The 13,520-nt window shown below is 49.1% G+C and overlaps 1 protein-coding gene across 1 annotated transcript in view; it reads left to right on the forward strand.

Annotated features, from left to right (window-relative positions):
• Window positions 1-11,034: 11,034 nt before the first annotated feature.
• The window catches only part of sv2 (synaptic vesicle glycoprotein 2), a 59,169-nt gene continuing 56,683 nt past the window's right edge, over window positions 11,035-13,520 (forward strand). Inside the window, exon 1 of the mRNA XM_078429963.1 lies at window positions 11,035-11,167. Coding sequence (XP_078286089.1) covers window positions 11,083-11,167 — 85 coding nt within the window. The 5' untranslated portion in view covers window positions 11,035-11,082. The remainder of the gene's footprint in view (window positions 11,168-13,520) is intronic.

The following is a 13,520-nucleotide window of genomic DNA, read 5'->3' on the forward strand; positions in this document are numbered from 1 at the left end:
TCTGCCAATCAATCATGGTAGATCTCTCTCTCCCTCTTAACCCCATTCTCCTGCCTTCTCCCCATTACGCCTGACACCACCACTAATCAAGAATCTATCTCTGCCTTAAAAATATCAATTGGATTGGCCTCCACAGCCTTCTGTGGCAATGAACTTCACTGATTCACCACCCTCTGACTAAAGAAATTCCGGCTCATCTTCCTAAAGGAACGTATTCGCAAAATGCTGGAGTAACTCAGCAGGTCTGGCAGCATCTCAGGAGAGAAGGAATGGGTGACGTTTCGGGTCGAGACCCTTCTTCAGACTGATGTCAGGGGGGGCGGGACAAAGGAAGGATATAGGTGGAGACAGGAAGATAGAGAGAGAACTGGGAAGGGGGAGGGGAAGAGAGGGACAGAGGAACTATCTAAAGTTGGAGAAGTCATTGTTCATACCGCTGAGCTGCAAGCTGCCCAAACGTTCCTAAAGGAACGTCTAATTCTGAGGTTATGACCTCTAATCCTAGACTCTCCCACTAGTGGAAACATCCTCTCCACGTCCACTCTACCCAGTCCTGACCTTTCATCCACCTCATTGGAACCCCTTGGACTATCTTTAATCAGACTTTACTGGACTTTATTTTGCACTAAATGTTATTTCCTTTATCCTGTATCTACACTCTGCGGACTGCTTGATTGTAATCATGAATAGTCTTTCCACTGGCTGGATAGCACACAACAAGAGTTTTTCACTGTACCTCCGTACACAAGATAATATACTAAACTATTCTTTGCCAAAATTTCTTGGCTTGGGTTTTTCATGACGAGAAAAATACAAAGATTAGTCCAGTACCAGGGAGTAAAATGGTATTAGAGCCATTAACACAAGAATCTTGTGTTTACATAAAGGTCCCACGATAGCCTACTGTGGAAGGGTAGTGTCAGTCTGAAGAAGGGTCTCGACCCGAAATGTCACCTATTCTCCAGAGAGGCTGCCTGACCCGCTGAGTTACTCCATCACTTTGTGTCTATCTTCGGTGTAAACCAGCCTCTGCAGTTCCTTCCGACACTCACTGTGGAAGGGTGATAGGCATTGGTGCTCCTCGTGTTTAAAACAATGTCATTCAGCCCATCAGGCCTAGGCCAGCTCTCGGAGCAATCCCATCAATCCCATTCCCAACCTTGGTCAAAGAAACCTATTCTCTCTCACGCTCCACCCTAATGCACCTGATACCCACCTTGACTGGATTCATGTACAGTGGCCAAACAGTCCAGGTTGTCTTTGGGACGTGGGAGAGAAAAATACCTTCTGGGGAGAACGTGCAAACTCCACACAGATAGCACCAGAGGTGAGGGTTGAACACAGATTGTTGGAGATGTGAGGCAGCAACTCTACTTGTAATACTACCGTTCCACCCAGTTACACAAACCCTGCCTCGATCAGTGTTCAGCTCTGATGCTGCACCTCAATAAATTCCTAGGGGAAATGCATTGTATATCTCTCCTGAGAGTTAATTATGACGTTAAACCACACAAACCTAACTTATATTTAGTCATACGGCACAGAAAAAGATCCTTCAGAACGGGCGGCACGGTGGCGCAGCGGTAGAGTTGCTGCCTTACAGCGAATGCAACACCGGAGACGCGGGTTCAATCCCAACTACGGGTGCTGTCTGTATGGAGTTTGTACGTTCTCCCCGTGGGTTTTCTCTGAGATCTTTGGTTTCCTCCCACACTCCAAAAACGTACAGGTTTGTAGGTTAAATGGCTCGGTAAATGTAAAAATTGTCCCTAGTGGGTATAGGATAGTGTTAATGTGCGGGGATCGCTGGTCGGTGGGCCGAAAGGGCCTGCTTCCGTACTGTATCTCTAAACTAAGATAAACTAAACTCATCCTGCCAACCAAAATGCCCCACCTAAACTAGTCATATTGCCACGTTTGGTCCATATCCCTTTAAATCTTTCCTATCCATGTACCTGTCCAAATGTCTTTTAAATATGTTTCTTGTACCTGCACCTACTACTTCCGCTGGCCGCTCATTCCATACACCCACTACCCTCTGTGCGAAAAGATTATCCCTCTGGTTCCCATTACATTTGTCCTCTCTTTCCTTAAATCTACGCCCTCCACCTCTTGATTCCTTTACCCTGGGAAAAACTGTTAATTCACTCTGTCTATGCCCCTCGTGATTTTATATATCTCTATAATATCACCCCTCAGCCTCCCGTGTTCCTAGGAGTAAAGTCCGAGCTTGTCCAACCTCCCCCTGTAACACATGCCCTCAATATCCTCGTAAATATTTTATGCATTCTTTAATTGACTTGAGATTCTTAAACCGTAGGGTATCTAGCAGAGTAATTCATAGTGACTCAGTAGATTGGATCGGCAGAAAGAATTTATTTGCCAGGATACCCAAAATAATTAAGAGCTAACTCCTGTGGGGGGCAATATTTCCATGACAGTGTAGTGCAAATGTGGAACCTGCACCTCAAGAAAGCTGTGGATGGCAGAAGCTGGTCAAGATTTGAATCGGTGGCTATTTGAATCGGTGGCTATTGTTGAGGGCGTGCAGCGTAGGCTTACTAGGTTAATTCCCGGAATGGCGGGACTATCATATGTTGAAAGAGTGGAGCGACTAGGCTTGTATACACTGGAATTTAGAAGGATGAGAGGAGATCTTATCGAAACGTATAAGATTATTAAGGGGTTGGACACGTTAGAGGCAGAAAACATGTTCCCAATGTTGGGGGAGTCCAGAACAAGGGGAAACAGTTTAAGAATAAGGGGTAGGCCATTTAGAACTGAGATGAGGAAAATTTTTTTCAGTCAGAGAGTTGTGAATCTGTGGAATTCTCTGCCTCAGAAGGCAGTGGAGGCCAATTCTCTGAATGCATTCAGGAGAGAGCTAGATAGAGCTCTTAAGGATAGCGGAGTCAGGGGGTATGGGGAGAAGGCAGGAACGGGGTACTGATTGAGAATGATCAGCCATGATCACATTGAATGGTGGTGCTGGCTGAAAGGGCCGAATGGCCTCCTCCTGCACCTATTGTCTATTGTTATGTAAGGAAGACTTTTGGGGTGCACCACTTGGCGGCAGAAGACTCCCGGGATTAGGCACAGAGCCAAACAACTGGCGGGCCACCCAGAGCAAGCTGGTGGGCCTGGCATGGGGGGGGAAGCTGAGAACGAAGACGTGGTGGGCTTCCAAGTATAAAGAGGGACCTGGCTGGGCGCCACCGAGAACAAAGAGGGACCCGGTGGGGGGGGGACCGCCGAGAACAAAGAAGGACCTGGCGTAGGGGGAAGCCGAGAACGAAGAAGGACATGGTGGGGGGCCGCCAAGCACAAGGAGGGACCCGGCGGACTCTCATGCAGCGGCAGGCCTGGTTCGCCGCTGCGAGAATACTGTAGACAATAGACAATAGGTGCAGGAGGAGGCCATTCGGCCCTTCGAGCCAGCACCGCCATTCAATGTGATCATGGCTGATCATTCTCAATCAGTACCCCGTTCCTGCTTTCTCCCCATACCCCCTGACTCCGCTATCCTTAAGAGCTCTATCTAGCTCTCTCTTGAATGTATTCAGAGAATTGGCCTCCACTGCCCTCTGAGGCAGAGAATTCCACAGATTCACAACTCTCTGACTGAAAAAGTTTTTCCTCATCTCTGTTCTAAATGGCCTACCCCTTATTCTCAAACTGTGGCCCCTGGTTCTGGACTCCCCCAACATTGGGAACATGTTTCCTGCCTCTAATGTGTCCAACCCCTTAATAATCTTATACGTTTCGATAAGATCCCCTCTCATCCTTCTAAATTCCAGTGTATACAAGCCTAGTCGCTCCAGTCTTTCAACCAGTCTGTACGAAGAAGTTTTGAATCTTTATCGGTGCCAGAAACTTTTTGTGTACGGCAAAATGATTTTGAACCGTGCATTTGACCCTGTTCCAACTCAAGGATTGTGTCACGTTTTACAAGTCTCGATAACTGAACTATAAAGAAAATTCACCTCAGGCGTAGGGAAAAGGAGTGCATAAAAACACTGCCGTTGCATTCACATTGAGATGGCCCGTGGTTAGTTATTAACTGAAATGCGTAACCACAATGGGGATGTCGGTTGTCTATTTTTCACTCATTGAGATGAATTAATGACCAGTGGATCAATGGAGAGCATTGGTCACAGATTAACAAGATGGCACAGAACACATGGAGTAGTTCTGATGCACCACGTACAAAACTAATTCTGATGAACAACACTGACCTGAAATGTTAACTGTTTCTTGCTCCACAGAAGCTACCTGACCCGTTGAGTGTTTCCTCCAGACACTGTACTTAGCTTGCAATATGTTTGCTATTATATGAGTGGCACTTCAAAAGGGAAGAACTTTTGATGAAATCTTCTACGCATCAGCACTTGATACAATAGTTTTAAATGTCGTACTCCACTTACCATAATCAGGCATCTCACAAGTAATTTTGTAAATACTGTCAAGCTGCCTCCTCTTCAATGGCATTTGGACCAGCATCCCCACAGTACCCAAGCCAATAGTTTAGTCTAGTTTAGAGATAGCGTGGAAACGGGCCCTTCGACCTACTGAGTCCACGCCGACCAGCAATCCCTCCACACTATCCTACACCCACTAGGGACAATTTACAATTACGCCAAGCCAGTTAACCTACAAACCTGTACGTCTTTGGAGTGTGGGAGGAAACCACAGGAGATCCTGGAGAAAACCCACGCAGGTCAGGGGGAAAACGTACAAACTTCATACAGACAAGCACCCGTAGTCAGGATCGAACCCAGATCTCCTGCGCTGTTAGACAGCTGTGCCACCGTACTGACTATCTCAACTCTGTGCTTCACAAAATGCTGGAGTAACTCAGCAGGTCAGGCAGCATCTCAGGAGAGAAGGAATGGGTGACATTTCGGGTCGAGACCCTTCTTCAGACTGAGCATCTGCATTCAGCATCTGCAGTTATTTTCTTACACTATCTCAACTCTTTGTGTCAGCTGTAAACATCAAGGAGTTCATTCCAAGAGATCTTCAGAGATCCCCGAAGGTGGCAGCACAGATGAATAAGGTGGTGAGGAAAGCCTGTGGGATGTTTGCCTTTGCTGACTGTGGAATAAAACATAAGGACTGGAACATCACGTTCAGTTTAATAAAACATTGGTTAGGTCGCACCTGGAGTACCTCGTGCAGTAGTGGTTGCCATAAAATCTCTATAGCAATGCCACGTCCTTTCATGTAGAGCGTGCGTAGGAGATTCACCAGGATGCTGCCTAGATGCAGCATTATAGTTATAAGGAATTACACTTGGTTTGTATTCCCTGGAGTGGAGGAAGATAAACGATAACTTGACATGGAATGTAAAATTTAGTTTAGTTTAGAGATATAGCTTGGAAACAGGCCCTTCGACCCACCGAGTCCATGCTGATCATCCATCACCCGTTCAAGCTAGTTCTATGTTATCCCACTTTCTCATCCATTCCTTATGCTGGGGACAATTTACACAGGCCAATTAACCAACAAACCCGCATGTCTTTGGGTTGTGGGCGGAAACCAGAGCACCCAGGCCACAGTTGTCAATAGACAATAGGTGCAGGAGGAGGCCATTCGGCCCTTCGACCCAGCACCGCCATTCAATGTCATCATGGCTGATCATTCTCAATCAGTACCCCGTTCCTGCCTTCTCCCCATACCCCCTGACTCCGTTATCCTTAAGAGCTCTATCTAGCTCTCTCTTGAATGCATTCAGAGAATTGGCCTCCACTGCCTTCTGAGGCAGAGAATTCCACAGATTCACAACTCTCTGACTGAAAAAGTTTTTCCTCATCTCAGTTCTAAATGGCCTACCCCTTATTCTTAAACCGTGGCCCCTTGTTCAGGACTCCCCCAACATTGGGAACATGTTTCCTGCCTCTAACGTGTCCAACCCTTTAATAATCTTATACGTTTCGATAAGATCTCCTCTCATCCTTCTAAATTCCAATGTATACAAGCCTAGTCGCTCCAATCTTTCAACATATGACAGTCCCGCCATTCCGGGAATTAACCTAGTAAACCTACGCTGCACGCCCTCAATGGCAAGAATATCCTTCCTCAAATTTGGAGACCAAAACTGCACACAGTACTCAGGGAGAATGTGCAAACTCCACAAAGACAGCTCCCGAGGTCAGGTTCAAACCAGGGTCTCTGGCACTGTGAGGCAGCAGATCTACCAGCTGTGCGGCATTGCAGCAACGAAGGTGACGAAGGGGGATAGATAGTAAAAATCAATTCCCCATGGTGGATGTGTCTGAAACAAGAGGCTACAAGGGTTTAACATGAAAGGAAAATGGTCCAGGGGAAATCTGAGAAGTCTTTTTTTCACACAGTGGTCGGAGTCTGGAACGTGCAGTCTGAAAAGGTGATGGAGGCAGGGACTCTCTCAACATTTAAAAAGCATCTGGACACGTACCTGAACCGTCAAGGCATAGAAGCCTGTGGACCTATTACAGGTCAATGGGGTTAGTGTAGATAGGTTCAAAGCATGCCATGAACATGGTGGGCTGAACGGCTTGTTTCTGTACTGCATGGTTCTATCACTAGGACTCCATGGCCATAAGAAAATCCCACATTGCCACCATTTTTTTGTTTTCTGACTTTGATGAATTTTCACCCACAATATCTTGACTTTATATAGGAACTTTAATCTGATATCCTGAAACACTTTTGGGACAGAACAGTGGCTCTGTGGTAGAGTTGCTGCCTTACAGTGCCAGAGACCCTGGTTCGATCCCGATCTGTACGGAGTTTGTTAGTTCTCCCTGTGATCACCTGGGTTTTCTCTGGGAGTTCCTGGTTTCCTCTCATATTCCAAAGACATGCAGGTTTGAAGGTTAATTGGCTTCTGAAATGATCCCTCGTGTAGGGTTGCCAACTTCCTCACTCTCAAATAAGGGAAAAAAGGTGACATCACCACCCCGCCCCCCATGTGACCTCACCCAGCCAGCGGCCACGTGCTCCCGCTCCACTGATGGTGGCCGCCCGGTCCGGGAGGCGGGATGCTATGCAACCTCCGTTATGCAGCGCCCGGGCCTACAGTGTCCAGGCCTACAGCGCCGTCCGGGCCTAATACGGGACAAGGCCGGTCTCGTACAGGTCAAACCAATTTAGCCTAAAATACGGGATGTCCCGGCTTATACAGGACAGTTGGCAACCCAATGTCCGGGTCATCATTGATCGATGTGGAGTCGGTGGGCTGAAGAGCCTGTTTAAATGCTATCTATGTACTAAAACTCTCGTTTGTTTGTTCCTGAACTAGAGCCAAAAACGGTACATGATAGCGCGGCAATTTTAGGCCCACCTTACTCACCAGGAAGAAGTTTCATTGAAATTGGTGTTATATTTTTTAAGTTATTCACATTTTAAAGTTTAAATCTATCTCCTGGGGAGGGAGGGGGCAGGGTGGAGGATAAGGGGGGTTAAGGGGGATGGAGTGGGGGGGAGGGGAAGGGGAGGGGGTGGATGGGGGAGGGGAGAGAGGGGAGGGGGGAGGAGAGGGTGCTCACCAATGCAGGAGAGGTTTGGGCCCAACAGGTCCACTTGGCCTAGTTTCTCTCTAAAACTATAAACCACTGATAGAGTCATAGAGCTGCACAGCCATTTGGCCCAACTCATTCCTGTCGATCAAGATAAACTAAACAATGTCAATCCGTATAAATAATATTTGATAAAGCAGCAAATATTTAGTCAGAAAAATAAGTTTTAAAGGAGTGTCCTAAAAGGGCTAAACTTGGAGATCATAGAATCATAGTCGTACAGCGTGGAAACAGGCCCTTTGTCCCAACTTGCCCACACGACCAACATGTCCCATGTACACCAGTCTCGTACTAGTCCTGAATGTGCAGAGTTATTGATTAATTGGCATCTGGAAATTGTCCTTAGGGTGTAGGATAGAATTAGTGTATGAAGTGCTAGTGTGCGGGGATTGCTGGTCGGCGCAGACTCGGTGGGCTGAAGGACCTATTTCCACGCTGTATAACTAAACTAAACTAAATGGTCCAAAACCTTTGACCAAGTATTTGGTCACCTGCCCTAAAGTCAATCATTGCCTCAGTGTCAATATTCTGCTTGAAACTCCCCTGTCTATCTGATTGCACAAGGGTGCACGCACTGGTGAATGCAAGTCATTGACTTATTCTATAGTTGGACTGCTTGCAGCTTCCTTTCTCCCTGATGTTATATGCAGTATCTAAATTCCAAAATTCTGTCCATCTGCAGAGTCCAAGAACTGCACCAAGCCAGCACTAGAACACGGAGATCTTCAGCTCTTATTGCAAGAGATCCTGCTGACGCATTGACTGTGTCTGAAGATGTCTTGGTTTCTATGGCATGAGTTCTTTTTCCCCTTCAATGGTTTTTAGTCCTTGAATATATTTCCCAGTTTTTGAACATAGCTATAGCAACCGAGGACTCCCAGGGATTAATATTCTTTATGGCATTGGCAATAAGTGTGTTATTTAAACAGTTAGATTGACTGAACTCCTTTGTTCTTTATTAGAGTCATTTGCCAATTTGCAATTACTACCTGTTTTTCCCACCTTGTTGATAGATCTACCTTTAGTTTAGTGATACAGCGCGGAAACAGGCCCTTCGGCCCACCGAGTCCGCGCTGACCAGCAATCCCCACATATTAACACTATCCTACACGCACTAGAGACAATTTTTACATTTACCAAGTCAATTTACCTACATACCTGTACGTCTTTGGAGTGTGGGATGAAACCGAAGATCTCGGAGAAAACCCAAGCGGTCACGGGGAGAACGTACAAACTCCGTACAGACTTCACCTGTGGTCGGGATCGAACCCGTGTCTCCAGTGCTGCAATTGCTGTAAGGCAGCAACTTTACTGCTGTACCACCGTGCCGCCCTAACCTGGCGGGCACTGCAAGTTGATTTATTCACAAAATGCTGGAGTAACTCAGCAGGTCAGGCAGCCTCTAGAGAAGGAACGGGTGACGTTTCGGGTCGAGACCCTTCTTCAGACTGGCGGGCGCTGCAAGTTGTTGGTCCACTTCAAAAGTCATAGGAGCAGAATTAGACCATTCGGCCCATCAAGTCCTCTCTGCCATTCAATCATGGCTGATCTATATTTCCCTCTCAACCCCATTCTCCTGCCTTCTCCCCATAACCTTTGATACCCTTACCAATCAAGAATCTGTCAACCTCTGCTTTAAAAATACCCAATGACTTGGCTTCCACAGCCGTCTGTGGCAATGAATTCCACAGACTCACCACCCTCTGACTGTGACAAAATAAATTCCTCCTCAGCTGTTATGTGAGAAAGTGAAGTAAGGGGAGGGGAGGGGGGAAGATTTAATAGGAACCTGAGGCATAACCTTTTCAGACAAAGGGCGGTGGGTGTACGGAATGAGCTGCCGGAGGAGTTAGTTGAGGGAGGTACCAACGCAACGTTTAAGAAACATTGAGACAGGTCCATGATAGGACAGGTTTAGAGGGATGTGGGCCAAATGCAGGCAGGTGGGACAAGTATAGATAGGACATATTGGTCAGTGTAGGTAAGTTGGACTCCCTGGTTAACTCCTCCCTGTCCACCCAAATCACCCCTCCCCAGGTATTTTCCCCTGCAACTGCAGGAGATGCAACACCTGTCCCTATACCTCCCCCCTAGACTCCGTCCAAGGACCCCGAAAGGCTTTGCAGGTGAGGCAGAGGTTCACTTGCACCTCCTCCAACCTCACCTACTGTATCCGCTGTTCCAGGTGTAGACTCCAATACATCGGCGAGACCAAGCGCAGGCTCAGCGATCGTTTCGCTGAACACCTCCGCTCAGTCTGCCTAAACCTACCTGATCTCACAGTTGCTCAGCACTTTAACTCCCCCTCCCATTCCCACACTGACCTTTCTGTCCTGGGCCTCCTCCATTGTCAGAGTGAGGCCCAGCGCAAATTGGAGGAACAGCACCTCATATTGGGCAGCTTACACCCCAGTGGTATGAACATTGACCTCTATCTTCAAGTAACCCTTTCTTTCCCTCTTTCTCCATCCCCTCCCCCTTCCCAGTTCTCTCACCAGTCTGACTGTCCGACTGATTACATTTTATCTCTGTTTGCTTTGTTGTCACCTTCTCCTAGTGAAAAATGATCTATTCTTCATTTTCCTTTATTTCACATCTGTTTTGATGTCTCGTTTTCACACCTGGCCCTTCCATATCTCTGTGTCTCCCTCTCCCCTGGCTCTCAGTCTGAAGGAGGGTCTCTGGACCATCAATGAAACATCACCCTTTCATTTTTCTCCAGAGATGCTGCCAGTCCCTCCCTGCTGAGTTACTGCAGCTTTTTGTGTCTGTCCTCGATGTAAACCAGCACCTGCAGTTCACACACATACACTCACAGACACACACACTTATGTACACACTCACACTCACTTACACAGATGCACACACACCCACTCACACACAATTACGCACTTACGCACACACTCACTTACAGATACACACTTGCACTCACAGACAGATACACACACACACACTCGCACTCACGCAGACACACACACTCACACAGACAGATACTCACACTCACTTACAGACACACACTCACACTTACACACAGACAGACTCGCACTCACACCCACCCACACCTGCACACACACTCACACATACACTCACTTACACACTTACACAGAGATACACACACACTCGCACTCACTCCCACTCACACCTACACTCACTTATACAGACACACACACTCACACAGATACACACACACTCGCACCCACTCACACCTACACAGACACACACACTCACAGACAGGCAGATACACACGCACTCACACTCAGACACTTACACACTTACACACTTACAGACACTCACACACAGATACTCACACACAGACAGATACAGACACTCACAGACACTCAGACTCACACACACACAGTGGCTCTGAGGGTCTCCGCTGGTCGCAGGCCTCGGCCGCCGGCTGGGCCCGGTTACCATGGCAGCGGGGCCGCGGTCACGTGGGGGGTGGGGGTGGGCGGGATGTCCGGCGCTGACGCTGACGCGCCAAGTCCGGCCCGGGACCGTCAACATCACCAGCAGCTCCATGAGAGGCCGAATGTCCGCCCGCGACTGGGACCGGGAGCCGCTGCTGGCGGCGGAGGCCGGCCACGTCCAGGATCCTGCCCGGGGTAAGGGCGCGAACCCCGGGCTCCTCAGCGGACTCCATCAACCCCTCCCACTCCCACTCCTCCCCTCCCCCTCCACTCCCCCTCCCCGTCCCCCCTACCCTATCCCCTACCCCCTCCTACCCCCCCTCTCCTTGGTCGACCCCTGCCACCCTCCCTGGAGTGTGATCCCCTCCCCTCCTACCCCTCCCCCCCTCCACTGCTCCTACCCTCCCCCCATCCACCTACCCCTCCCCCTCCTACCCCTCCCCCTCCCACTCCTCCCCCTCCACTCCTCCTACCCCTCCACTTCTCCTACCCCTCCCCCTCTTACCCCTCCCCCTCTCTCCCCCCTCCACCTAACCCCCTCCCTCTTACCTCCCCTCCTACCCCTCCCCCCCTCCACTGCTCCTACCCTCCCCCCATCCACCTACCCCTCCCCCTCCTCCACTCCTCCTACCCTCCCCCTCCAACCCCTCCCCCTCCAACCCCTCCCCCTCCACTCCTCCTACCCCTCCACTTCTCCTACCCCTCCCCCTCTTACCCCTCCCCCTCTCTCCCCCCTCCCTCTTACCTCCCCTCCTACCCCCCTCCCCCTCCACTCGTCCTACCCCTCCCCCCTACCCCACCTCCACTCCTCCTACCCCACCCCACTGCCCCACTCCTCCTACTCCTACCCCTCCCTCTACCCCTTCCCTCCCTACCCCTACCCCCCCCACCCCCCACTCCTCCTACCCCTCCCCATACCCTTACCCCTCCCCCTACCCCCTCCTTCCCTACCCCCCTCTCTACCCCTACCCCCCTCTCTACCCCTCCCCTTGGTTGACCCCTGCCACCCTCCCTGGAGTGTGATCCCCGACCCCCCTCCCCTCCCTGCTACCTGATCCCTTGCCCCCCTCTCCCTGCTGCTTGACGCTGTCCCTTTGGGTGACCGCTGCCACCCTCCCCTGGTGATCGACCTCCTGCCTCCTCTCCCCAGTGTTCGATTTACTGCCCCCCTTCCCCTATGCTCACATTACACCTCCCCTCCCTAGGGGTCAATCCCCCTCCTTAGCCTGGGCGCAGGGTGAACTGGTCAGGGTAACTTGCCCCTAGCACAGATGACAAAGGAGATACAAGGAGCTGTCGGTGCTGGTTTACATTTGCTCCCATTACTCTGCATCTGTCATCCACTCAGCCAACTTGTCAAAATTACGAAATTATGGTGGCACAGCGGCAGAGTTGCTGCTTTACAGCGCCAGAGACCCGGGTAAAATCCTGACCACTGATGCTGTGTGTAGTGGGTTTGTACATCCTCCCTCTGACCTGCGTGGGTTTTCTCTGGGTGCTTTGGTTTCTTCCCACACGCCAAAGGTGTACAGGTTTGCAAGTTAATTGGCTTGGTATAATTGTAAATTGTCCCTAGTGTATGTAGGATAGTGTTAATGTGCGTGCAGACTTGGTGGGCCGAAGGGCCTGTTTCCATGCTTTATCCTTAACTAAACTACATTGGAGCACCTTTTGCACAGTCGACATTCCACCTTCCACTGTCCCCGCCCCCAACTCTTCCCAGAGCTTTTGTGTGATATGCAAACTTGGAGAAGTTATATTTGGGTAAGGAAACAAAATAATTACTACCTATTGTGTCTAGCTGGGGCCCATTCACTGATTTGTACATCCTCCCTGTGACCTGGGAGGATGTGTCTGCCTCCTGGATAATGACCTATTTATTCCTTCTGACGATAGATACAAAAAGCTGGAGTAACTCGATGGGTCAGACAGCATCTCTGGAGAGAAGGAATGGAACACCCATTCCTTCTCTCCAGAGATGCTGCCTGTCCAGCTGAGTTACTCCAGCTTTTTGTGTCTATCTTCGGTTTAAACCAGCATCTGCTGTTCCTACATATTTATTCCTACTGCTTCCTCTTTGTCAATCACTTTTCAATCCAATCCTTTAGTCACGAATTTCAGGAATAGATCGGGTAGATGCACAGAGTCCCTTGCGCAGCGTGGGGTGAATCGAGTACCAGAGGACCAAGGTTTAGGGTGAAGGGGAAGAGATATAATAGGAATCTGAGGGGTAACCTTTTCACACAAAGGGTGGTGGATGTATGGAACGAGCTGCCAGAGGATGTAGTTGAGGCTAGGACTATCCCAACATTTAAGAAACAGTTAGACAGGTACATGGATAGGACAGGCGTGGAGGGATATGGGCTAAATGCAGGCAGGTGGGATTAGGGTAGCTGGGACATGTTGGCAAATTGGGCTGAAGGGCCTGTTTCCATGTTCTGTGACTCTTGAATCAACAGTGCTTATTTCTTTACAGTAAGTTACAGTTTACAGTTTTTTTACAGTTACAGTAAGAAAGTTGCATTCTATGATTTGTATTCATTACATG

Source organism: Rhinoraja longicauda, chromosome 38, assembly GCF_053455715.1.
Source record: "Rhinoraja longicauda isolate Sanriku21f chromosome 38, sRhiLon1.1, whole genome shotgun sequence".
Taxonomy (NCBI): Eukaryota; Metazoa; Chordata; class Chondrichthyes; order Rajiformes; family Arhynchobatidae; genus Rhinoraja; species Rhinoraja longicauda.